The sequence below is a fragment of the Otolemur garnettii genome, unplaced genomic scaffold (assembly GCF_000181295.1).
Source record: "Otolemur garnettii isolate 467f Iridium unplaced genomic scaffold, OtoGar3 scaffold00113, whole genome shotgun sequence".
Taxonomy (NCBI): Eukaryota; Metazoa; Chordata; class Mammalia; order Primates; family Galagidae; genus Otolemur; species Otolemur garnettii.
Window position 1 is genome coordinate 2,638,770 of NW_003852508.1, and position 26,110 is coordinate 2,664,879.

At 48.4% G+C, this 26,110-nt stretch overlaps 1 protein-coding gene across 1 annotated transcript in view; it reads left to right on the plus strand.

Moving 5' to 3' along the window:
- The window catches only part of CUNH8orf46 (chromosome unknown C8orf46 homolog), a 23,972-nt gene extending 8,978 nt beyond the window's left edge, over positions 1-14,994 (plus strand). Inside the window, exons 3-6 of the mRNA XM_003797243.3 lie at positions 4,894-5,047; positions 9,120-9,181; positions 13,031-13,104; positions 14,811-14,994. Of these exons, the coding sequence (XP_003797291.1) occupies positions 4,894-5,047; positions 9,120-9,181; positions 13,031-13,104; positions 14,811-14,994 (474 nt within the window). The remainder of the gene's footprint in view (positions 1-4,893; positions 5,048-9,119; positions 9,182-13,030; positions 13,105-14,810) is intronic.
- The last annotated feature ends 11,116 nt before the right edge of the window (positions 14,995-26,110 follow it).

Below are 26,110 nucleotides of genomic sequence, written 5' to 3' on the forward strand. Positions count from 1 at the left end.
CCCGGCCATTTTTTTGGTTGCAGCCGTCATTGTTGTTTGGCGGGTCTGGGCTGGATTCGAACCTGCCACCTTAGGTGTATGTGGCTGGTGCCTTAGCCGGTTGAGCATGTTCTATATTTTTTTATTTTTTGAGACATAGTCTTAAGCTGTTACCCTGGGTAGAGTGCTGTGTTGTCATAGCTCACAGCAACTTCCAACTTGGGCTCAAGTGATTCTCTTGCTTCGGTTTTTCTATTTTTAGTGGAGATGGGGTCTTGCTTTTGCTCGTGGTCTCAAACTCATGAGCTCACACAATCCACCTGCCTTAGCCTCCCACAGTGCTAAGATTACCAGCGAGCCATGCACCTGGCCTGCATGTACTATAATTTATTTACTCAAGCCAAATCTACAGTTTTTTAGATTCATTATTTAACTAAATCACCAATAAATGGGGCTTCCCCATTTTTTCCATTAAGCCAATACCACAAAAAATTCTTGAAAATATTCTTATGCTCTTATCGAAATGTTTGAGCATAAATTCATAGATGGGAAAATGCTGGGCCAAATGATATGAACATTGAAGAAAATTTGTAGCCATTTCCAAATTCCTAGCAACTATGTTTTCAAGTGCCTTTTCCAGAACAGCCAAGCCAATAGTGTATGGTATCAACAATGTCACTCTTTGACAATCTAATAGGAGAACATATTGCATTGTTTAACTTGTATATTTCTATAATTTTTTAATGTGATTCTTCATCTTTTCATAGTTTTAATGATAATTTCAATATCCTTTCCTTATGGGTTTCTTAATCACGTTTTTTACCTATCTTTCTGTCAGTTATATGCCTTTTCTAAGGACTTTTTTTTTTAAAACAGAGTATCACTATGTTGCCCTTGGTAGAGTACCATGGCATCACAGCTCACAGCAACCTGAAACTCTTGGGCTTAAGCAATTCTCTTGCCTCAGCCTCCTGAGTAGCTGGGACTATAGGCACCCACCACAACACCCAGCTGTTTTTTGTTGCAGTTATCATTGTTGTTTAGCTGGCGCAGGCAGGGTTCAAACCTGCCACCCTTGGTGTCTGTGGCTGGCACTGTAACCACTGTGCTATGGGCACCGAGCCTCCTAAGGACTTTTTTTTTTTTTTTTGAGACAGAGCCTCAAGCTGTTGCCCTTGGTAGAGTGCCATAGCATGACAGCTCACAGCTGTCCTCCAACTCCTGGTCTCGAACAGTTCTCCTGCCTCCACCTCCCAAATAGCTGGCACTATAGGTGCCTGCCACAACGCCCGGCTATTTATTGGTTGTAGTTGTCATTGTTGTTTGGCAGGCCTGGGCTCCAACCCACCAGCTCAGGTGTATGTGGCTGGCGCCTTAGCCTCTTGAGCCACTGGCACCGAGCCTTCTTCTAAGGACTTTTGAGAACATTTTATACATTAAAAAAAGAGAAGGTTCTTCAATGGATGAAAATTTAGCCCTAGGGTAACTGACTATGATGCTTCTGGTGGTCTGCAAAAACTTAAGCCCAGCGTCTAGAAGGAAAATTTTCCCATTTTTCAAGGGGCAGTCTCCCAAAAACTGAAAAGGAAGAATTTGTCTGTAGGTAATTTAGAGTTTAAGGAGGTTTTCCAGAAGAATTTTTTGTCTTTTTGATCAAACAGCTGGGCTCTTGCCTTCACATATTCAGGTGGGACAGAGAGGTAGTACCCTCTGGCCTTCTGAGCTTTCCTCTGAACTTCAGGTTTTCCCTGTCGCCTCTGCCTGTGAAACTCAGCCCTGCCACACAGCATGTTCAGGTTAGGAGAGACAGAGGCTCTTAGTCCACCTGCTCCTTTTACAGATGGTGAAAGTGAATCCCAAAGAGGAAAGAATTATCTCTTATCTATTATTTCCTCAAGCAACTGGTTCTTGGGTTCTTTTTGAGTTCCTTTTTGTCTTTAACTTGGAGGTCTAAAAACAACTGTGATTTATTATCTTGCCAGGGGAAAAAACAACTCTTATTTTGCACATGTACCAATATTTATTGCTTTTTTGGCCCCAGATTCATATTTCTATCTCCCCTTTCCCCTTGGGCTACTATGTGGATAGATGTCAAGTTTCTTCCTATACAATATCTCTTTCCCCTCCGAGCTCCATTAGCGTCGGGGTTTTTGGACTCTCTGACTCCTCTTGAGTTGAATTTTCTCTCCAACCCAGGGCACAACCACACACTTCTCCTTCTCTAGACAGCCTTTCCAGTCTTCCCACATCACACCAAAAGTGTGGCTCAGTTCAGCTTTCAGCATAATGAAGCCAGTTCCACAGCAATTCATGGTCCACTATGCAATCAATTGCACTTGGAAATTCTTGTTTGAATGTAGGCGCTTCTGTGCGTTTCACGAAAAGCACTCAAGAGGCATAGAACCATGGTTCTCATCCTGGCTCTGTCCCTTACAGAGTAAAGGGAACTTGAGTAAAATACATGGCCTCTCATGGCCTCAGTTTCCCTACTTGTAAAATTAGGGAGTTGGGCTGGAACATTTCTGTGGATCTCTTCAGCCCCAAATTATGATACTTCTCCACCATCTATGTCTTTGCTGTCTTTTTGACTCCCTGCCAGCCCTCTAGGCTGGCAAACAAAAGTGTGAGTCAAAAATATCTGTGGATGGAATCCTGGGGCTTGTGTGTTAGCTGTCTTCTATTCTCATCTCTAAGACCAGCAGGGAAAAATCACTTTGTTGTAGAAAAGCCTGTTGCCCTGATACATTCCTGTACTTCAGCAGGCAGTTTGCTGACCTAGGAAAGGAAAATTCCAGCATTAAACTTTTTTTTTTTTTTTTGAGGCAGAGTCTCACTCTGTCACCCATGCTAGAGTGCCATGGCATCAGCCTAGCTAACAGCAAACTCAAACTCCTGGGCTCAAGCGATCATCCTGCCTCAGTCTCCCAGTTCTGTAATGTTAGGATTACAGGTGTGAGCCACCATCACATCTGGCCAGCATTAAACTTTTGTCTTTCCTCCTCTGCCGCCTGCCCCCAAATTCTTCACTCTTACCCCCATACTCAGGGTGCTGTAGAGCTTGCTCTCAGACCAGTGTGTTCTGAGACCAGCTGCAGTAGGCCCAAACTATGCCCCGTGGACCAGAAAATAAACCAGGCTGTCAGGAGCCCCTCAGGTGGCCACAGTCATCCATTTAGCTGTCCATTCCCTGGTGCAGGCCTAACGTACTGCCTAGAGCAATCTCAGAGCCTCTGTTGTTGTGGAAAATGACAACCAAGTAGCAGACCCAGCTAAGAAACAGGACCTTCCAAGACAGGCCACACTCCTCTTTCCTTTCCTGCTATTGGCATCCTTCAGGGAACCCGGGAAGAGACCCAGGTTGTGACCAGGAAGTAACTGATTTTCTCTCCACCCCCAGGAAACCACCCCCGCCCTCCGGCTGCAAGCAGCTGAGCCCTCTCTATTCTCTCCCTGCCCACAGTGCAGAGTGGGTTGGGGAGGGGGCGATCCTTGTTCCTGAAAGGGAACATTTGCCTCCCTTCCAGAGGGGAGTGCTGGAAGTCAGTGGAGTCTCTCGGTGGACTCTTCAGGCTCTCACGGCCTGCCTGGCTTTCTCCTCCTGCAAAGTGGGTCTGAAAACCCCACACCAGTCCTCACTCATCCTCCTTGAGCTTGATGCTGAGAGAATGAAAATAAAACCAGGAATAACTTGATGAAAAGTCTGCTTCCCCCACCCCCATGTAGTGAATGACCCCCAGTGTCCTGGCTGTGTAGAAAAAATGCAGGATCTGAGCCCAAACTGCTGAGATTCCCTCCTGACTCTCCATAGAAAGATAAAAATGGCTGCTAGTTTTTGTCTTAAGCTTTTGCATTTAAATTGTTTCAATGATTTAATTTTATTCTATTACCATGGTTAAGGCCTGTTTTAGTGTGCCCTGACCATAGAGCTATTTCTTTTTACTATACTTCCCCCAAACAGCTCTACAGCAGGTAATCAAGACACACAGCACTGGTGAGCCCACCTGCCCCATTTTGCCAGCAGCTTGTTACTTCTTTTTAAAATCTGGGAATCAGTCAGGCCCCAGGTCTCTACCTTAGGTCTTCCCTCCTCTGGAACATCCAAAAAGCTGTCCTCTGCATGAACAAGGGTGTCATCCACTTAGCTAAAAAGATTGTAAGATCTAATTTCCAGGACTGCCTTCATTTCCACTAGCCTGTCCTGTTGTCAGGACGGTCAGGCCGGCTGGCACCAGGGCTCAGGCCTATAATCCTAGTAGGGGGATGGATTGAGGCCAGGAATTCAAGATCAGCCTGGGCAACAGTGAAACCTTGCATCTATAAAAACAAAACAAAACATGGGCAGCACCCCTGTGGCTCAGTGAGTAGGGCACTGGCCCCCTATAACAAGGGTGGCAGGTTTCAACCCTGCCCTGGCCAAACTGCAACCAAAAAATAGCCAGGCATTGTGGTGACGCCTGTTGTCCCACCTACTCTGGAGGCCGAGGCAAAAGAATCACCTAAGCCCAAGAGCTGGAGGTTGCTGTGAGCTGTGACACCATGGCACTCTACCCAGTGAGACTCTGTCTCTAAAAGAAAAAAACAAAACAAACCACACAACATGTCAGGCCACCAAGCAGCTGATTTACCTGGGTTTTGGGTCTGATGGTCCAAGCTTCTAACTCCATGATCTCCCATTCAAGAACCCCTCCCAACCCCCGAGCACCCTCATTTTCTTGGACCATGGCACAAATTGGCAATGTGATGTCAAATAAAATGGTTAACCACTTCTGGCCTGTTTTATACTCAAGTTTTCTCACTGGAGTAAGGAAGGCTCCAAAAATTCCTTGTCAGCGCAAGCTCCCTCTGCCAAGCTCAGGTCCTGGGGCTGTGGGATCCCGTAGAGGGATAAGCTAACTGTCCTTCCTGGCCCGGCAGGTGGTGATCGAGTCAGACCTGTACTCACATCGGCCCCTAGAGCTGCTACAGCACCGTGGTGACCGCAGGGACACAGTGGACGGCCGCAGGGTGGGCCGACTCCAGACCGCGCGGCCTCCCGGGGTGCCCCCGGCCAAAGCTCTCCCCAGACCTGGTATGTGAACTGTGGGCCCAGGGCCCTGGATCTCCCCAGACTCAGGGACTCACTGAGAACCACTTAGGCACCTAGGAATGGGCAGCAGCGGCAGTGTCTACCCCTCCACTTTGCGTCTCGGAGATGTGTGGGGAGCAGCATACCTACTCTTTTCCCAAATAAAAGCTGTTTCCATTGGTAAGGCACCTGCTGTGAGCCCCACCTCCAGAGCCCCACAGAACACTCTACCTGTAAGGCAGGGGCTTCTGGGTGCCTGGGAGGATGCTCCTATCACCTTGCTCCACAGGACGCAGTGCCGTGTTCAGGAGAGGATGTAAATCAGTAAGCTCTGGAAGGGAGAGGACACCATGATCCATGAAGCAAAGGAAGTTTCACATTGTTTATTTAACAGATTGTGCCTGCATGTGTGTGCGCCCGCGTGCTTGCACAGCTCTTCCGTAAACTGCCATCCTAAAGTTTTACCATATTAAGTTTGAATGACTTAAACAATAACCTATAAAAAGAATTGAGGGGCAATTTGTTTTGGATACTATTTTGGAAAATGGCTTCCACCCCAACGTGCTAAACACGAATCTGCCTTTAGCCCACCAGAATCTATGATAGCATTTTGTCTATAATAGCTCATTTAGGTTATTTAAGTTATGCCCACAACATATTCATATTTTAACTTCAATACTACACAATAGAAAGTCTGGGGTGTCCTCCTTAATCCTTTTGGCATTGGGAATTGTGTATGTTATGAGAACTGTGATAAGGCTCCACTGAGTACGGTCCCTTCATCCATCTTCATTTTTCCCCTTTCATAGTTGTTAAATGACACCACTAAGGTTTCTTTAAGCACTAAGAGCATGATCTTGTGATCCTGTGCATAAGAACACGGAAGTCAAGCTATACACTCATTAAATGCTTACATACACGTATATGTATGCAGAGTGAAAGCATTAGGAAAACCACAATCTGCCTTGCAAATTAAGAGACTTTTCTCTCTGTCTATATATAGGTGGGTGGGTGGGAGCATGTATGTTGGAAAGAGAAAAAGAATATTTGTCATTTCTACAAAATCATAAAATGAATTTAGAGCCACGCTTCTCAAATGTTAATGTGCCAAAGAGTCACCTGGGAATCTTGTTTTCCTGCAGATTCAAATTCAGTAGGACTGGGTGGGCCCAAGATTTTATCTTTCTAACAAGCACCCAGATGCTGCTGTTCTGGGGATACCATATTGAGCAGCAAGGATTTAGAAATGATCAGATGCAGTGGTTCTCAAAGTGGAGTCCCAGGAGGAGCAGCAGACCCTGGAAGTTTATGGGATATGCAAATTTTATTGAATCAGGAACGCCAGGGTTAGGACCCATCAATCTGTTTTAATGAGCCTCCCCCATCAGGCGATTCTAATGCACGCTGAAGGTAGAGAACCTCTGATCCGCAGCATCTACCCCTCTGCCAATTTACAGAAGAGGAAACTGAAACCATAGAAACTGTTTGACCTACCCAAGGTCACACTGCTTGTTAGCGACAGAGCCAAGGTTATATTTCAGGTCTTTGATTCCCCAGCTCATGCCTCTTCTTCCCCCAGGGAATGATGTCTTCCCAACTGTCTGGCTTTAGGGGTCACATTCATTCCTTTCTAAGTAGTTTGTGGCAGCGTGGACAGCCTGAGTCAGTGTTTGACTCAGAAAGACAAGAGCAGTAGGTTATGAAATGGAGAGACTCTGCCCAACACGTGACAGTCAGCTCATGCAGGGAACATGCCAATCAAGTTGAGAGAGAGAGAGACTAAACTGGGCACTGATTCAATTTCTTCAGCTCCCCCAGTCTGATAGATTCTAGAGGGGGCAGGAGGGAGGGAACATTCTGAGTCAAAGGCAAAGCCTGGTGCTCTCCACAGGAAAGGCTGCCCCATACTCCCTCAGAAAGCTGTAGGTCTCTGGAGATCTCAGGCCTGGGTACTTGCTCTCCTCAGAGCCACAGGAGAAGGTGCCTGGAGGCTACAGCCTGCTCACATGGGGAAAAGATGCTCTGAGGAATCTTGGCCATCATGAGGACTCTAAAGGCAGAGACCTGGCTGAGGAGCTCTCTCACCCAGACCTCAAGGTGCCTGGAAAGGGGACAGCCCCCACCTCCTAGGCCTGGGAAAGTTGGCTGCTTCTTCACTGAGATGTCCCCAGGCCCTTCAGTGTTACCTTGTTGGAATTGCTCTTGCTTTCTCAGCTGAGGCCAATTATCCATCATTCCAGCAAGTCTTGGGGTGTTTCCCTAACACCTCCTTGTCCTCCCCCTCCCTTCACACACGAAACCCTGATGGTGTTCACTCCTAGGTATCTCATCTCACCCCCAGGCCTCAGACTCCTTCAGCCCCACTAGGTAAGTGTTGGCCTCCAGGCCCCCTCCCTCTACCAAGCAACAGAGGGGGTCCTCCTATAGCAAAAATCTGTCCCTGTCATCCTCAACTCTATGTGCTATGTCACCTCCCCACTGCTGTCCTCTAGACCATGCTGACCTCTCCAGGACTCCCTCCTGTGACACCGCTGCCCTCAGCATTCATTCTGCCAGAGCTAGGGTGTGGTTCTGTGATCACACCTCCATATCCTGCCTCCCAGACATTCACAGACACTGTTCTTGCTGCAGAACGCCCTTCCTATGTCTCTCACCTAGCAAACCACCTCCTCCCAGGCTGAGTTACAGGGTCCCTCAGTCAAGCCTCCCCAACCTTGAAAGACCACCAAACAAGCCAATTCACTACCCCCTAAATCATCCTTACCTGCCTTCCTTATAATTGTTATGAATCTCTAAAGCAGGCATCCTCAAACTACGGTCTGTGGGCCACATGCAGCCCACCTAGGACATTTATCCAACCCACCGGGTGTTTTTGCCCCCGCTGCCTGTCCTGCTTAGCAGCCGACTCATCCCGGGGCCTGCAGTCCAGCCCTCCAATGGTCTGAGGGACAGTGAACTGGCCCCCTATTTAAAAAGTTTGAGGACCCCTGATCTAAAGCCTCGGTTTCCTCAATTAGAAAATGCAGACTAATACGATATCTACCTCTTAGGAGTGTGTTGAGGATTAAGTAATTTACATGCTTTATTCTCAGCATAGTTTCAGGTATGCGGACAAAAATATAAGTTGCTGTTATTTATGCCAGGGCACCATTCATTGTGGTTTGATCTTGGAAGTCTCATAACATTTCATTTCATTAGCACTAAGACGTCTTCCTGGGGGTGTGGGACGTTTCATTTTTAAATGCTTTATAATAATACAATGGGGCTTGTCCTGGATCACCTACACCAGTAGAGACCAGTATTGAAAGCCAACTTTCCCCAGATTATGCTGGGAACCTTAGCTCATCACCAGGAACCTCAAACACTTTGGGATAGAAGCAGGTTGGGGCATCTGGAATAAAGGCTTTAGAAAGAAGGTTTTCCACCCAAATAGCTTACATATAGCCAGTGTCTTAGGATTCTGAGCTGATAAACTCCTATCCTTCCACATTAATGGGGCTGAGCTTCCCGTGGGTGTGACTTCTCCACTCATATTTAAAGGAATATCCAAGAGCACCACGTTAAATAATTGCAACTGTAGAGATTTAACCCCTGAGAGCATCTTTAACCACTTGTGATCTGAGACCTTAGAAAGGAAGGAAGAGTTGAGGGCATATTCTCTGAGCACCTACCGCGTGCGGTAGACACAATGCTAAATGCTTCCACGTATGTTTTTTTTTTTTTAATAGCCTTTATTTTTTAGAACAGTTCTAGGTTCACAGTAAAGCGGAGCTGAAAGTCCAGAGATTTCCCACCACATATGCACAGCCTCCCTCTTACCACAATCCCACACCAGAGTGGCACATTTGTTTCAGTCAAGGAACCTACATACACACACTGACCTTATACGAATCTTAGTTCCAGCCCTCCAGAAGGGTGGCAACTGTCTCACCACCTGACCCTGCCCACAGTGAAAGCCTTTAGAAACCCCCTGCTGGGACTGATTGGCTAACAAGGGAACTGATGCACAAAGGTGGGCGGGGAGGGGGGGGCACAGAACACGGAGTACCACTGAGTAACATCCCCTCCCTTGCAGGGGGGATTTCTGAACCCAAAGCATCAAATCTGTGTGGGAATCGAGCATACGGCAAATCTTTGGTAAGTAAAATAAGCCTGGTTGCTTGTTTCTGTCATGCTTTAATCTTCTCATCATGTCTGAGTCTATCGTTCTATGAGGGGAGACTAAATGTCCTTTGTTCCAAGCTTGAGAATTGTTACAAAAGCACACACTGACCAGGTGCGGTGGCTCATACCTGTAATCCTAGCACTCTGAGGGGCCAAGGTGGGAGGATCATTTGAGCTCAGGAGTTCAAGACCAGCCTGAGCAAAGTGGAACCCAGTCTCTAGTGGAAAAGAAATAGGAAAAATAGCTGGGCATCGAGGCAGGCACCTGTAGTCCCAGCTACTCAAGAGGCTGAGGCAGGAGGAGCACTTGAGCCCAGGAGTTTGAGGTTGCTGTGAGGAAGGCTGGGTGGGGGAGGTGCCACAGCCAAGGCAACAAAGTGAAACTCTGTTTCAAAAAAAAAAAAGCATATGCTGGCTGTTCTTTGCTCCTAAAAGCTATGAGTTGGTCCTGCTGTGTGCACTTCTAAAACACTACTGGCTGCTTCTTTCTGTCTAGAAATGTAGCTCTTAGGCAAACAGAAGCAGCTATTACCCGTTTACATCCCATAGATGGAGGAAAGAGCTGGTGTCTAGCGTAGGTCCTTGCTGGGTGGAAATAGCTAACTAATCCCCAAGGGCGGGGATGGGGGGAAAGATGTTAAGATTCTCAAGCTCTGTGAAACAAAAAACATCAGTGTCTTAGCTCAGGCTGCTATAACAAAGTGCCATAGACTTGCTGTGGAACACTTTCTTACAGTTCCAGAGGCTGGGAAGGATAAGACAGTGCGTAGTGAGGGCTCTTCCTGGCCTGCAGACAGCTGCTTCCTCTCTGTGCGTTCACACGGCCTTTCTTCTGTGCGTGCTCAGAGAACAAAATCTTGGCATCTCTTCCTCTTCTTAGAAGGGCACTAGTCCTATCATAAGTGGCCCCATCTAAACCTAATCACCTCCCAATATGATCACACTAAGGGTTAGGTCTTCAACATATAAATCTATAGGGGTACACAAACATTCAGTCCCCAGCAGCCAACTATCTCAGGACGGGGACTTCTGCTACAGGTCAGCTTCTCCAGAAGACTCTGAGATTTGGGGGTTGGAGTTAGATGTATATTAGGTACCAACACCTATAACAGGAGCGGGAAAAGCAGGTTTGTGTGAAGGAAGTTGCTGAACCACAATGCAGGCCCCATACTTCCCGGTGGGGAGCTCTGGGGCAAATGTTGCCCATCCAAGTTGGCCTAAGTTGGTCCAGAATGGCTGAGATTTTATGTTCCCTCCTCACTCCATCACAGTATGTGGGCTGCCCTGGGAAGGGTGTGACCTTGGGCCCAGTGGCCTTCTGCAGCAGAAAGCCACAGCTCCCTCCCACAGCTGGGCAGCTATCCTTCCTTCAAGGGGGGTCAAATGGACCATCTCTGGGTCTACATCTCCTTCGTCATCCCCTGGGCATGAATGTCAGGTTCCCTCTCAGTTAGCAGAGTCAGTGGTGGTTGGAGGTGAGGTTGGTTCAGTCATGCTAGGCTCTATGAATATCAGCTGTTGAGATTCATAGATGGTGCAATGTGAAAAGAGACCCAAGACATTGTCTGTGCCAACCCCTCATCTTTTTGGCTGGGGCTGGGTTTGAACCCACCACCTCCAGCATATGGGGCCGGCGCTCTACCCTTTTGAGCCACAGGAGCCACCCTAACCCCTCATTTTTACAGAAAAATTGGACAGAGATGTGAGTGCTTCACTCACTCCTAGTTTGGGCAGGAGAATTAATCCCAGGATCTCATTTGGGTTATCACCATTCTAGGAAATCCACATAAAGGGCAGGGATGGAAAAAGCTATTTGTCAGGGGGCCCCTTTCCCAACCTTGTACTTGGGGAACTAGGATGGCTGAGCAGTTGACACAGGGAAGATTGTCAGCATCAACACCTGTCCTTGGCCAAGCCTAGAAAAAGACCAAGGTTCAGGGGGAAGAGGTGGCTCGTGGCCTTGGATGACTCCCCCAGCCCTTAGTGGGCACAGATGGTGCCTTTGGCCAGAGGGAGCTGGGATGCACAAGATGGTGATGGAGATTCGGCTACAAAGAGGAGGAAATAGCAACACAGAGGAGGATGAGGCAGCATGGCTGGCCCCTTCTTCTGGGTCTGGAGACAAGGGGGTTCCCACAGAAGGACAGAAGTCCAGAGCCCACAAGGCTAAATATGACTCAATACTGAAATACATGGGGTGATACAGGTATTGGACCAAGGACAGAAGAGGAAAGGAGTGGAACAAGGAGCCCTCAGCCCTCTGTCCCCAGTGCTAAAGGAGAGGACAGGGTGGCCTGGTGAGGAGGGAGTGCTCCAGAGAGGCCACAAGGTGGCACAGTAACTCTGCCCACAGCCTTCGGCCTGCTCAGGAGAGAGGGAGGTGGTGAATGAGGTGCCCTTGACCTGGAATTTCCCAGCAATTTCAGGGAATGTGGTGACTTGAAGCCTTCCAAGGGGCTTAGGGCAGAAGAGCAAAGCACAGTGTATATCAGCTGGCTGAGCAGCCTCTGGACCCAGCCCTTGTTAGGCCAGCAGTTAATTTTCAATTCACCACGTGTTCCCAAGTACTTACCACCTCCTTTGGGAGGGCAGAAGAGGGCTACCAAGGGAGTCAGGTCTCAGACCCAGCACATGCCAAGCAGTCTTACTGTGGATGAAAGACTGGACAAACAGGTGAATCCAGCAGGTAGAGAGCCAACAAAGACGATAGGTGGGGCTCGGCGCCTGTGGCTCAAGCGACTAAGGTGCCAGCCACATACACCTAAGGTGGCGGGTTCGAATCCCCAGCCTGGGCCCGCCAAACACCAATGATGGCTGCAACCAAAAAAATGGCCGGGCGTTGTGGTGGGTGCCTGTGGTCCCGGCTACTTGGGAGGCTGAGGCAAGAGAATCGCTTGAGCCCAGGAGTTGGAGGTTGCTGTGAGCTGTGATGCCATGGCACTCTACCCAGGGGGATAGCTTGAGGCTCTGTCTCAAATAAAAAAAAAAAAAAAGACGATAGGTGGGATGCCAAAACATGTCACATAGACACTCAGCACCATGGGGACATGAGGAGGACCACCAGCCTCAGGACAGGCTTCCTGAAGGCAATGGCCTTGAAGGGCAGGCAGAGATGAGGCCTGGATCAGGGAGTAAAGGAAAGGTGCAGGGCTGTGTGTGAGCCTCAGGGAAGGCAGGACCCCCACCTCCTCATCCCTGCCCCCTCCAGAACTGGAAGCAGTGACACACATGGGGACTAACAGGAGGCAGAGGTGTGTGGACGGCATGGAGGAACCTGAGGAGCAGATGTGGGCCTGGCCTTGGTCTTCCAGGCAGCAGGGTGTCCTGATGGTTCTGGGTCTACGGCAGATCTGGCCAGAAATAAAGAGGTCCCAGGTGACCATCCCTCAAAGGCTGCAGCACAAGAAATGGAGACGCTGACCCTGGCCTAGGCAGCCCATTCGAAGAAGGAAGCTGAGGGACTTGACAACAAACTGGACATAGGTGATGACAGCAGAAGGGTGACAGTTCTTGTGCAAAATTGAGTTGTGCCCTCTCAAGTTTCTCTAGGTCAGTAGTTCTCAAAGTGGGGTCCCAGGACTAGCAGCACCTGGGAACTTGTTAGAAATGCAGGTTTTCAGACCAGCTGACTCAGAAATGGGGGTGTGGGGGGACTGCCCTGTCAAACCTTCCAGGGGAGTCGGACACCTGCTGAAGGATGAGGACTGTTGGCTGTTGGTAGTGGTTCAATTCAGGCAACCCCCCCCCTTTCAAAGAACTACAGTGGGTGCCAGGGTGGGAACCAGATACATCCTCACTGTCCGTCCTGCTTCCTCATGGCAGATGCCTCCAGGGCCCCGTATCCCAGTGGAGGCAGCAGCCACTGGCACGGAGAAGGGAGCTGTTCTGACGAGAGGGTAAGTGCTGGGCTCTGCACCCTCCTGGTCCTTTTCTGGTCCTTTGCAGAAAAGTGGCAGGTGGCCTGGCTCTCAGGATGGTCGAAGCCTAATGAGGCCAGCAGTCCTGGTCTCTTCGTGCTTCCTCAACTGCTTCCCCGGGATCACGCTGGAGTGTATGTCACACTTTCCACTTCCTTAACACCACTTTGGAGACTTAGAGAAGTGTCATTTGGGAGTGGTCTTGGTGAATTAGGTGAATGTAATCTCAAGCCATGTTCAGAACCACCCATGGGCACGCTGGTTTCAGAGACTCCTATGAGTTTGGGATCCCCCACCCACAGATGATGAAGCGTATCAATACAAAGGCTTCACACCAAACGTCGAACCCCAGAGTGCCTGTTAGCCTGGACCCAGAAACAGTGTGAGGACAGCAAAGTGGAGGATCCCAGCACCCCCCTGAGATCATGGCCTTCAGCGTGGTGCTGGCATGGCCGGCATCTTTAATTTGGTTCAGTGTGTGTGTTTATGCCTCTCACTACATCATCCATGCCACAGGCAGCAGAAAAGGGGTTTCAGGATGGTGACAGGCTGGGCTCTTCACCCAGATCTGCTTTCCTGCTGGCACTGCCCCTAATTCACCATGACTTCAGGCAGAATCCCAACCGAGGGACTCCGAGTCTCCAGCCATTCAAAAACAAAACAAAATAGCAACACAGAAATGACAGAGGTGTCGTCCCAATTACAAGAACTGAATGAGGTAACATATGGAGAGCTTAGCACAAGTAAACCAGTCTTTTCACTCTAAGCTCAGTCATTCCCAGTTCAATTTGTTCCTGAACCCTGGCTATAGAAAAGAAACGTGAGGCCGTTTTTTTTTATTTTGTTTTTAGAGACAGAGTCTCACTTTATCGCCCTCCATAGAGAACTGTGGCATCACAGCTCACAGCAACTTCCAACTCCTGGGCTTAGTGATTCTCTTGCCTCAACCTCCTGAGTAGCTGGGACTACAGGTGCCCACCAGAATGCCTGGGTATTGTTTTGTTGCAGTTTGGCCAAGGCCGTGTTCGAACCCACCACCCTCAGTATGTAGGGCTGGAGCCTTACTCACTGAGCCTGTGGAGCCGGAGCCCTACTCACTGAGCCACAGGCACCACCCCATAAAGTGAGGCCATTTCTGTCACCTAAGGGAAGCAAATGGAGAGCAAAGTGAACATTTATTGAGGGTCTACAATGTGCCAGATGCTGTCTTATCTCATTTCCATCTTCACACAAGTCCCATGAGTTAGATGAAATTATACTCATGAAACTAGGGTCGCGCCTATGGCTCAAAGGAGTAGGGCACTAGCCCCATATGCCAGAGGTGGTGGGTTCAAACCCAGCCCTGGCCAAAAAAAAAAAAAAAAAAGTGAAGAAACTTAAGCTGGAAGAGGTTAAGGCACTTGCCTGAAGTCACATAGTAAAATGAGAGGAGGATTCAGCCCCTAGGCTTAAGCTGTTTCAGTATCTGATGCATTGAGGCCCCTGCCCTTTCCAGCAAGATCACTGTTCAGGTAGAGTCATCTCAGTGGGGGGGGGGTGTCCCAACAGTGGCCCTCCAACAATGCACAGCCTGGTCACAGGATAAAGGAGCTGAGGAAGAAAGAGAATTATCTTCTCCCGGGAAAAAAATTAAGTCTCTCTCAATTAAATAACCACTCTCTCTGCCCACCCCGGCTTTCCTTTAGGTCAAGGCATCTCAAGAAGATGACCGAAGAGTACCCAACTCTTCCCCAGGGAGTGGAAGCCTCCCTACCGCTGACAGGCAGTGCTTCCTGTGGTGTCCCCAGCATCCTCCGGAAAATGTGGACAAGACACAAGAAGAAGTCAGAATATGTGGGAGCCACTAACAGCGCCTTTGAGGCTGACTAAGGTGACCCTCCCCTGCATTGGCCAAGGTTCCCTGGACAAGGAGAAAGCTTCAGGATCGCAGCTGAACCACACACATCTCTGTTAGCAGCTGGTCCAACCCATCATCCTCCTCACTAACCGGTCACCCTGGGTTTAGGGCATGGAAAAGTCTGTCCCTTCAAGGCAAAATAAAAACTGCTCAATTGCTAGAACCATGGTCATAAAGTTTATAGCCCCATATTTATGCAAAACCATAGCATCCCACTTTAAAGACCTCCAAGAAAAGAAGAGGAGGATTCCTCTGTCTTCCTTGTAAGTCATTCTAAAGTGTGACTTTCTGATGTAAATTTAAGAGGTTGACTTTGAGGCATTTGTGAACACAATGGTTTTTACCACTCCCATCATCACATTTACTTCACCTTGATGAGGTCTGATTTTGAAGGACAAGGCATCATGTATTAACTTAGTAGTTCCAATATGCACTTGAGAACATCATCAAGATCAATGCTGACAGTCATTTGGCATGATTGCATGAGTTCTCTATTCTTTTATGTGCAGTTTTTCTATAGAAAAACATTAAAAATTAAATCTCAAATGCTAATGTTTTTTGAAGTGGCATAGTCTAGTGAAATTAATAACACCATACTTTGGTATAATGATTTTTAACTTCTGGTTCAGCACCTGTAGCACAGTGGTTACAGCACCAGCCACATACACTGAAGCTGGTGGGTTCGAACCTGGCCCAGGCCAGCTACACAACAATGACCACAGCAACAAAAAACAGCCAGGTGTTGTGGCAGGTGCCTGTAGTCCCACCTACTTGGGAGGCTGAGGCAAGAGATCGCTTAAGCCCAGGAGTTTGAGGTTGCCATGAGCTGTGATGCCACGTCACTCTCCTGTGACGTGGAGAGAGTGACATAGAGAGGCTCTGTCTCAAAAAAAAAAGTAATTTTAAGTTCTGAAAGTGCTTTCTCATCCATTTTCTCTTCTTATCTTCATAAAAACCCTGTTGAAGAAAGCACAATTATTTCCAGATCATAGATGGGGGAATTGAAGCCCACAGAGGCCTTGTGACTAGATAGTAGGAACCCCAGGTCCTCAACTTCTCTTCAGCAGACTCTCTGCTTTGCTTACTCTAACACCTGATTTGAGGAAATTATCAAATGATGGAACTAGGCCCCTAGCGGCAACCTTTGAGGAAAGAATCTGATACTGTTGGAACAAGTTAGTGATTTGAATGAAATACATCATCATGTATTAGGTTGAACCAGAAGAAATTGTCATTTTTGTCTGTCAAAAACAATTGAAAATTGAGTACCAATTTCATGAGGTTCAATCTTATATATAATATTATTATGCTTTCCTTCTTTCAATGGAAATGCCACCATCAACTCCATCGTTAACATCAGTGGCCTGAAAATGATAATATACTGCTAGTAATGATAATGGTAGCTATCATTTATTAAATGCCTACTATGTACCAGGATGATACTGGGCACTGTGCATATGTTATTCTAATCTATGTAACAACTCTCAGATAAGAGGTCTTACTCATACAATAGACACCAATTCAAAGTTAAATGATTAGACAGAAAGCATCTAACTCATGTCAGTGTCAGGCTTCAATGCCTGTGTTATATCTACACCTTCACACAGAATAGTTCAGAACCTAGGGAAGGACTGATGTTACTAAATAATTTTCAGCTAAACTGCTAAAGGCAGTTGATGGGTAGAGGCTGCCTGGAGTTCTGGGCAGAGATGGAATCTGAGATAGAAGAATGCCGGGATCAATTAGTGACACCTGACTGTGGAGGTGGTTAGTGACACATGCCTTGTGTTATTTGTCATCCGTGGTCCCAACTTTGCCCCTAGAAGGCTTTTTTTCTAATTAAGAGGTTTAAAATAATCTAAGCCACTTAATAAAACCAGAATTTGAGCCTAAGACTGTGTTGGAAATTGCCATGTCTTGGTACAAAGAAGTGTTTGGCCACACTGCAGGCCTCAGACTCCACTGTTGTTTGTGACTGCTGTGCTGTGCCCAGGCCTTGCTTTTTGCTGAATTTGAATTACCAGTTTCCATATCTCCAGGTGAAACATAGGAAGGCATGGGGATGGATAAGACACCTGGGCTTCCGGGCTTTCACCTTGCTTATCTCTGCTTTTCAACCATTACTTTAGACCCCGATCATCCTAATTCTCATATCCATTCATGATTTGGAGACTTGGGCATCAGGTGCCCTTTCACTGAGGGGCTATTCCCAGGGGGATTTTCAGTATTTTATTTGGCGTAGATGCTAGGGTCCAGAACAAAGTTGGAGAGCTAACAGGTGATCTGTGCTGGACCTAACATAGCAAGGTACAACTATTTAGACTTATTTAATTTATAACTGGTATCTTTCATTTGTATGTGGCAGCTGGAGATTTATATAGGATGGGACTAACTTATTTATTTTTAATTTAAATATTTCATGTTCGCCTTGTATAGAACATTTTATATGGCCAATTCAAATAAAAATAAAGTATGCTTTGTTCGTGATATTAATAAACCACTAGAAGAGCATGCCTGAGGCTCCCTTATTGACTCTGGCAAAGAGGAAGAATTAAGTATCTGAGCACTGTTCCTTTAAATGAGAGGGACTGTAAGAAAAACCCAGGGGCTGTTCTTTTCATCCTAAGGCAATGTCTGTTTTGGATATCACAGGCCCTGCTCAGCAGTCAACACCAGATGTGCTTCTGGTGGAGCTAGGCTGATGCGCTGTCCTCACTGGGCTCACCATCCTCCCCTCTTATCTGCCCCCAAGCCAGGCTGCAGGGAGATACAGCCCTCCTCCTCTGTGCCCACCTCTGGAGACTATCCACATGACTCAGGTCATGGTCACTTGCAGAAGGGCGCCAAGGCTTGCTGCAGACAGCCATCCTGGAATGACCAAGCCTGGAGTCTTCCAGAGCCAGCAGCAACAGGGTTTCCAGGACATTTAGGGTAATGAAAGCGCCTCTGTTAGGACCAAGTCCAGTCCCATATTTCAGTTCCTGCTCCAGCACTCCCTGTGGCGCCTCTCCACCCGCCCGCAGCTCAGGTTGCCTTTAGTGCTGGCAGATGGGCAGTAGGCAGAAGAAGCAGCACCAGCCAGAGCCCAATTTTAAAAGGAATCATGTAGCACGTTGTCTCCAACTCTAAATTGGCAGAAACCAAGGGACAAGCAAGGAAAAACACAGGCAAAAAGATGAGTCTCCTAAGGATTAGAATTTGCATTTGGTTTTTAATATTTTACAAGAATGTCAGCTTCCTCCACCAAGAGGTGCATGGAGCAGGCATTACTGCCGTGCACAGAGAGAAGTCTCCTTCCAAAGGCCAGGCCACATGCCTAGAGATTTATTTTATTTTTTATTTTTTGCCACTTTGGATCTGGGACAAGACTCGCACCTATTAATACCATTTATTGGGAGGTAACAGGGAGGCGGGGAAACAACAGCGGAAGGAACTTAGCGTGTGACTCAGTTGTCAGTAGGGGAGTGGAGGCTGTGCCAGCCACCTTTCCACCCCTTGTCAGGGTGTGGGGAGCCTCACTGGGAGACGCTTGATGCCCCCCAACATTAGCTCCTTCCCACCCCTCAGACTTCTAAGGCCTGAGCCATTCTGGAGACCCAGAGACACATCCCCATTCCAGGCTGCCCCTCATGGTTGCCATGACACTTTTCCTCTTCCCTGAGGACCAGCACCAAGGTTTGTTTTTGTTTTTGTTTTTGTAGAGATGGGATCTCATTACACTGCCCAGGTTGGTCTCCAACTCCTGGCCTCAAGGAATCCTCTAGCCTGGCCTCCCAAAGCACTGGGATTGCAGGCGTGAGCTACCATATCTGGCTAGACATGGCCATTTCTGAAATCTACAAAAATACCTGGCCAGCACCCCAAGTATGACTGTGAATGTGTCTCCAGAGGACAATATTTGGATGGAGAGGCAAAGCAAACAATGGAAGTGGTCTCTCTTCCACCAAGACATTTTCTGGCCACAGCAAAGCTGCAGGCAAGGACACTCTTGTTCTCGGATTATACATGTCCCCCCACCTCTGACGTTCCCCATGCCATCTTCCCAATCTAAGCACACTCACACTCCTTCCCTTTCTGTTCCCTTCCTGAGTTACCCTATTGCGAACCAGCATGGGGAAGAGGAGCAAACCAAAGTGGAAATGGCAGTGATTGAGGAAAATACAACACAAGAGAAGGCACAGAGACAAAAGATGGGTCGGGAGGTCTGCCGGAGCTGAGGGCTGCAGCCAGCACCAAAGCACAAAATCAGCGTTATTTATAGTATGTGGACAGAGTTGCATGCGGGGAAGTAGCATAGACAGAAGACATATCTTTGGTCTTATAGTATGACTGGAAAATGTAAATGACTTTAATAAAGACAATCACCCTGTTAATGGTTTCTACTCAACTTTGTTAACATATGATAAAAAGTAAGAAGGGAAAGATCACATGGATCTCTGCATAGTTCTTAAAAATTAACTAGATAAAGGAAGAGCTACTAAGGGAGAGCATGAAGAAAGGAATATGGTTGTGCTGGGGAAAGAGGAGAAGCAGCTGGGGGTTCATTCCCTGAATGTTCCCCAGGCTATGGGGGCCCTGCTGCCACACAGCCAGCTCTCCACATTTCCCCACACTCTGCTCCTTAGCCTCTGGTGGGGCCTGAATCGGGACCACCAGGGGGTCCCACAGCCTCTGCCCTGCTTAGGGCCTGTAGAATGCTCTGAATTCCACAATGCCAGGAACACTCACTAGCAGTGAGAGATTGTGATGCCGTTGAACTTCACGGAGACTCAGTTTCCTCAGTAGATGAAAGGAAAATGTCATATCTTAAAATAAGCAAATAAATAAAAGAAAGAAAATGTCTCATCTTGCTTCAAATGTTCTAGAAGAGAGTGAACAAAATAACCAGTACTGCTATGCAGCTGGCACACACCTGCACTGCCATGCATGTGACATCGGAGTGCTTCTACATAGGCTGGCACCAGCCAGTGCCCAGAGCCCCCACAGTGACCCCACCCTGTCGGCCCTGGTTACCCTCCCCAGGGACCAGCAGCCCTGGGTCATGCCTGGCACACTAGAGGGGAGGCCTCCAGACCCACACGATATCATGGCAGGCACTCGTCCTCATGAGTCTTCTGCCGATGCCCAGGTTTGAACTGTCCTAATGGAGACGATGTCCTGAATGTGCCTGGTCTGCCACATTGGCTAAGGTAGGACAGGTCAGCCTTTAGAATTGCTACCAGGCCTTTACACCTTCTAACAAAGGAAGGAGGGAGGAAGATTCTTAAGGACCTGAAGGTGAGGTGAAGGGAGGTGAAATGCAGAGGGGAGGACGGTCAGGAGCCTGAATGGGGGACAGCATCAGGCTACTTTCTCCCAGGGCTCTAGACCCCACTGGCATTTTAAGTTCCTTGGAATCAAAGTACAGTGCTTCCAGGAAGCAATTGTTACACAGCGTCCTACTCGCCAGCCCCAAACACCAGGGGTGTGGGATGAGCCCAGACTTGAGGCAGGAAGCCTGGTGGTAGAACTCACTCAGTCCCACACTTGCTGGCATGTGTGTGTGGATGTGTTTGCCTGGTCAAGCTACTTGTGTTTTTTGAGCCTCTGTTTCCCCTCATCAGTGAAACACGGATTAAATTACCTGCCCAGTCAACCTCACAGGCTGCTGAAAGCTCAGTGGAGATCTGGGGCCTGCAGGCCTTTGTAAATTGTGAATTGCTCCTCTAACATATGGTGTTATGCTAATCTGCTCCATTCAGAAAGAAGCAAAGCTGGGAGAGAGGTGACTCAGGCAGCTCAAGACAGGAATGAGGGCTGAAGAGCTAGGCGGGAACTGAAAATAGAATGGTTTTCAGAGCCAGAGCCAGAGCCAGAGCCAGTGCCAGGCATCTGCAGCAGGCGGGGAGGGGGTCCAGGCCACTGAGCCCCAGGCTACCTGATCCCCACGTGGTGCAATGCGCAGGCTGTGCCCACAAGCCCAGGGTGGCCATACGCCCTGCCAGGCCAGTGCAGGCCAGCCACCCTGGGCTCACAGGCAAGATGTGCAGGGCGGTGACCAATTTTTTGAATTCAAACGACTCTCCCTCTCCAAGAGCTGCCAAACACTGCCCTTGGCCTCTTGCCTATATTCCCTACCAGCAAAATTAGCCCTCCCGTGAAAGTACAAAGCACATCAGCCCAGGAAACCACAGTCCTACTCCAGCCCTGACCAGGGAGGAGGCTTGGCCTTACCCACAAGACAGGTAACAGAGTCCTGCAGGCCTGAAGCCCCACTAAGCCATGGAGGTCTGGCAGCAAAAGGAGTAACCAGGCTGCAGAGACTTGATGTTTCACAAACATTCCTCCAAGGCATTCCTGTTGTTTGCTCAGGCCAACGAAAGCAAGGTAATAATTCAGGGAGCAGTGATCTCACCAGGAAAGCAGGCTCCCAGTCTCAAACGCAGCTTCACATCCCCAAATAACCCGGGAGACTCAATGTGTCATGAAAAATCCCCTAGAGGCTCTGCCCTGCAAATGGAGCAGGTGGCCAGTTTAGAAGCAGCCTGGGAGCAGGGGTGAAGGGTTTTCCTGCTGTCTAGAGATACCACCATCCCAGAAGTGAGGGGCAGGAGGTGGAGAGGGGTCCTGTCTTCTCACTACCACATAAAGAAACCAGAACAAAGCCAAAGCTATTTGTCATCTTGGCTCCCTGGGGCTCTGGCCAGGCTCCCTGCAACAGCAGCTGAGGGGAGCTGGGTGCTGTTGTGAAACTGCTCAGCTGGTCCTGCTTCATTTCCCCCATCTGCTGCTTTGTTCTTCCTCAGGATGTGGTGAGAGGTGGAGACTGGGGAAGGAAATAGGAAATGGGGAGGAGATGGGAGGCCTGGATGTTCTGGCCATTCATTCCCTGCTCCTCCAGCCTGAGAGGAGGGGGCATAAATGTCATCCCCTGTCTCTGACACTGGGTAAATCTACCCCTGTATGCCCCCAGATACCCATCATGGTGTTCTGGGGCTTCCTGAAGCCACAGGCTAACCCTGCACATCTTCCTGGGCCGTCCAGTTGGGCTGTGGTGGACCTCATTACCTCATGACAAAGATGGCTGGAGTAACAGGCGCTCGCAGTTGTTTCACGCGTCCCGGGCACAGGCCTGTTAGCCTCTAAGCAACGCCATGGACGTTTAAGTGGCTTAAGAGTTAATGAGGGTGCCAGGTTCACACAGAAATGGTGGGGGACTCAGGCACTCGAACCTCAGGGACCACTGCTTAGTTGTTCAACCTGTGCACTATCCTGAGGGACCCTACAAGAGGCACCACTTATAAAGGCACCAGGGCTTCCTTCCAGTCTGCTAGCCTGCAGGGCTCAGCTGCCCAGAGGGGCAAAATTTACTTGATTATCTCAGTTAAAGTCTGAGCTCTCTTTGAAGGTGTTAGTACTAAAACAACACCAAAAGCTATATGTAACTGTGCGTAACTATATGCTACATACTATGTATGCACACCTCTTTCCCTTCTTTTTCCTTCTTAAACAACCAGGTCCTAAAGTCTGGCTTGAGGCAGAGCAAAATAAGCCACAGACACTGCTGGGACAATTGGAGGACAAGTGGGGTGTTCAGATAGGTCTGTGGTTGGCGGCAGGCGTATGTCCTTCTGGGTTTCCTGACTGCACCTGCCTGTGGGCTTATGAAGGGAATGTCCTTGTTTGTGGGGCATCCTGGTGGCAACTACACTTTTAGTTTCCATTATTACTTTTACCCTTTCATTTACTTTTTTTTTTTTTTTGAGACAGAGCCTCAAGCTGTCCCCCTGGGTAGAGTGCCATGGCTTCACTGCTCACAGCAACCTCCACCTGCTGGGCTCAAGCAAGTCTCCTGCCTCCGCCTCCCAAGTAGCTGGGACCACAGGCGCCCGCCACAACGCCCGGCTATTTTTTTGGTTGCAGCCATTATTGTTGTTTGGCGGGCCCGGGCTGGATTTGAACCCGCCACCTTAGGTGTATGTGGCTGACACCTTAGCCGCTTGAGCCACAGGCGCTGAGCCCTTTCATTTACTTTTAAAGCAAAGGAGTAACGTATACATAGATTCTCATTATAAAAAAAAATAAACAGAGGGCGGCGCCTGTGGCTCAGTGGGTAGGACGCTGGCCCCATATATGGAAGGTGGCGAATTCAAACCCGGCCTCAGTCAAACTGCAACAGAAAATAGCTGGGCGCTGTGGCGGGCACCTGTAGTCCCAGCTACTCAGGAAGCTAAGGAAGAGAATCGCCTAAACCCAAGAGCTAGAGGTTGCTGTGAGCTGTGATGCCACATCACTCTACCGAGGGCAACAAAGTGAGACTCTGTCTTCTAAAAAAAAAATAATGATAATAATAAAATAAATAAACAGAACTGGGGCGGCACCTGTGGCTCAAAGGAGTGGGGCCCCGGCCCCATATGCCAGAGGTGGCGGGTTCAAACCCAGCCCTGGCCAAAAACTGCAAAAAATAAAAAATAAATAAACAGAACAGAGGCCACACATAGGAAACAGAAGTCTCTTGCACTTCCCCTTCCAGTGCCTCTTTCTCAGAGGTTACTGCTGTTATCAAAGTGGTATTTTCGTAGAATACAAATACGCAGGTGGCTGACTTTTAAGTGGTTCAGATCAGGAAAAGTTCTTTGAACTGTACTTTCAATTTCTCAGTAAAGTTGGAATCATTTTAAAGAGGTTTTTTTTGTTTTTTTTTTTTTAAGTTAACAAGAAGATAAATAAACAAAACCCATGAGCATTCAAAGAAAAATTGCTCCTGAGTTGGAGACCCCCAGGGTATATCTTCAGTCCTCTGCACTACTACAAAAATATTTGGGAAGTTTGGTCACACACAGCCCACACTGCCTGCAAATGCTCCATCTCTGTGCTCTGAGCTCCCCCAGGAATGGCAACCTGCTGGTGGGTCAATGCTGCAAGGTCTCCTCCTCCCCACATCTGCACCTTGGAGTTCCTGCAAAGAAGGGGACACTGGGAGCAGTGCTGTGGACTGCGGTTCTCTGTCACTTGGACACGCAATTTCCTGCCCCCACCCACTGTTCCCTGGGCAAAAATGCCTGCAAGGGTCTCATCATCTTCTATGAATTGCAGTGAAAACCATTCTAAAGAAAAACTGCTCCAGGGTGGTGCCTGTGGCTCAGTGAGTAGGGCGCCAGCCCCATACACTGAGGGTGGCAGGTTCAAACCCGCCCCAGCCAAACTGCAACAAAAAAATAGCCGGGCATTGTGGTGGGCGCCTGTAGTCCCAGCTACTCAGGAGGCTGAGGCAAAAGAATCGCCTACGCCCAAGGGCTGGAGGTTGCTGTGAGCTCTGATGCTACGGCACTCTACCAAGGGCAACAAAGTGAGACTCTGTCTCTAAAAAAATTAAAAAATAAAATAAAGAGAAAACCTGCTCCGGCAGTCTGGATTCCTTCTACACAAAGCAGGGGCTTTTCTGGGCCTAGTTAATACTAATGGGGAAATGTGGGGGTGAGAAAATGCCAAGGCCAACAGTGGTATCCCCAGCTTGGGAACCTCCAATCTCCTTACATAACTTCTGCACCATGAAATCAATGCCCACCTGCTTCTGAAATCTGTTAGGTCTCAGAACAAAGGGCACAGATATTTTCCCCTTTTCCAATGACTGGTTACTATTGCACAATTTTTCATTCCAAGGACTAAGAGAAGGGTGGACAGTGTTCCTGGCCAGAACCACAACTCATTTCAGAGGGAGGAAATGCTGCTTGTGGCTCCAGGGAGGCAGGGGGACAGAGCAGGCTCTCAGCCAGCCCATTACTCAGCAGGTGAGCTGACTGGGAAAGACAGTGGCTCAGTTTTCATTCCAGTGTCCAGGGCAACAGCATAAACAGTGAGGAGCCAAACAGGTCAGTGCCCCAGCCTTCCTCACAGAAAATCCTCACAGCCTGCATGGTGGGAGGGGGCAGGGCACAGGAAAGAACAGGTAGGCACCTTGAAATGAGAGCATTTCTGCAGCCGGGGAGCATTTCTACTCTGCCTGGAAACGCAATGAATAAAACCATGAGCCTAAATGCCACCCAAATGATTCTTCAGTCCTGGAGACCTCCAGAAGGGGAGCCGTTACTCCCTCATGAAACCCGGATTTCAGACAGGGATTTAGGAAACACACCTCCTTCACAATTTAATATTGTGTTTGGAAATGCAAACCTTACTTTCCTTCCAGACAAAAAAAAGCAAGTGTCTACTAAGAATTTAGTAGTACCTAAGTTGGATCGATGGGGCAGGCAAAAGGAAGAGGATGTTAGGAAACACGCACTAAAAGAAGTGGGAATTAGAAGAGGGAGTTAAGATTGGTAGTCAGAAAGAAAAACAGAAAAGACAGGAACTTGAAGAAGCTTAGAGTGAGAAAGTGAGATGAAGGGCAGGCGCAGTGGCTGACCCCTGTAGTCCTAGCACCCTGGGAGGCCAAGGCAGGAGGGTCACCTGAGCTCAGGAGTGTACGACTAGCCTGAGCGAGACCAAGACCCCATCTCTACTAAAAACAGAAAAATTAGCTGGGCGTTGTGCTGAGAGCCTATAGTCACAGGTCCCTGGGAGGATCACTTGAGCCTGGGAGCTTGAGGTTGCTACGAGCTAGGCTGATGCCACAATCCTCTAGCCTAGACAACAAAGGCAGACTCTGTCTCCAAAAAAAAAGTGGGATGATTTCAGATGTGATAAATGAGAAACTCACTATTCAGCAAACCATCCTGGACACTGGGAATGCACGAATGCAATGCTCTCGCTCCCAGACAATGGAACAGTCTAGTGGGAGATACCAAGATAAACAACTAGCATCTATTTATTTTTGTCACTAAATCAAGCATGCAAATCTTGGCATGTTAGGCATTTATACATTTGAAAGGGAAAATAAAAGAGTGAACATCTGACTGGGAAAGTCGGCACAGTTGGGCTGGGTGATGGAAGAAGAGTACAAATTTTTTCAAGAAAAGAAAGGAGCTCGGCACCTGTGGCTCAAGTGGCTAAGGCACCAGCCACATATACCTGAGCTGGAGGGTTTGAAACCAGCCCGGGCCTACCAAAAAAACAACGGCTGCAACCAAAAAATAGCCGGGTATTGTGGCGGGCGCCTGTAATCCCAGC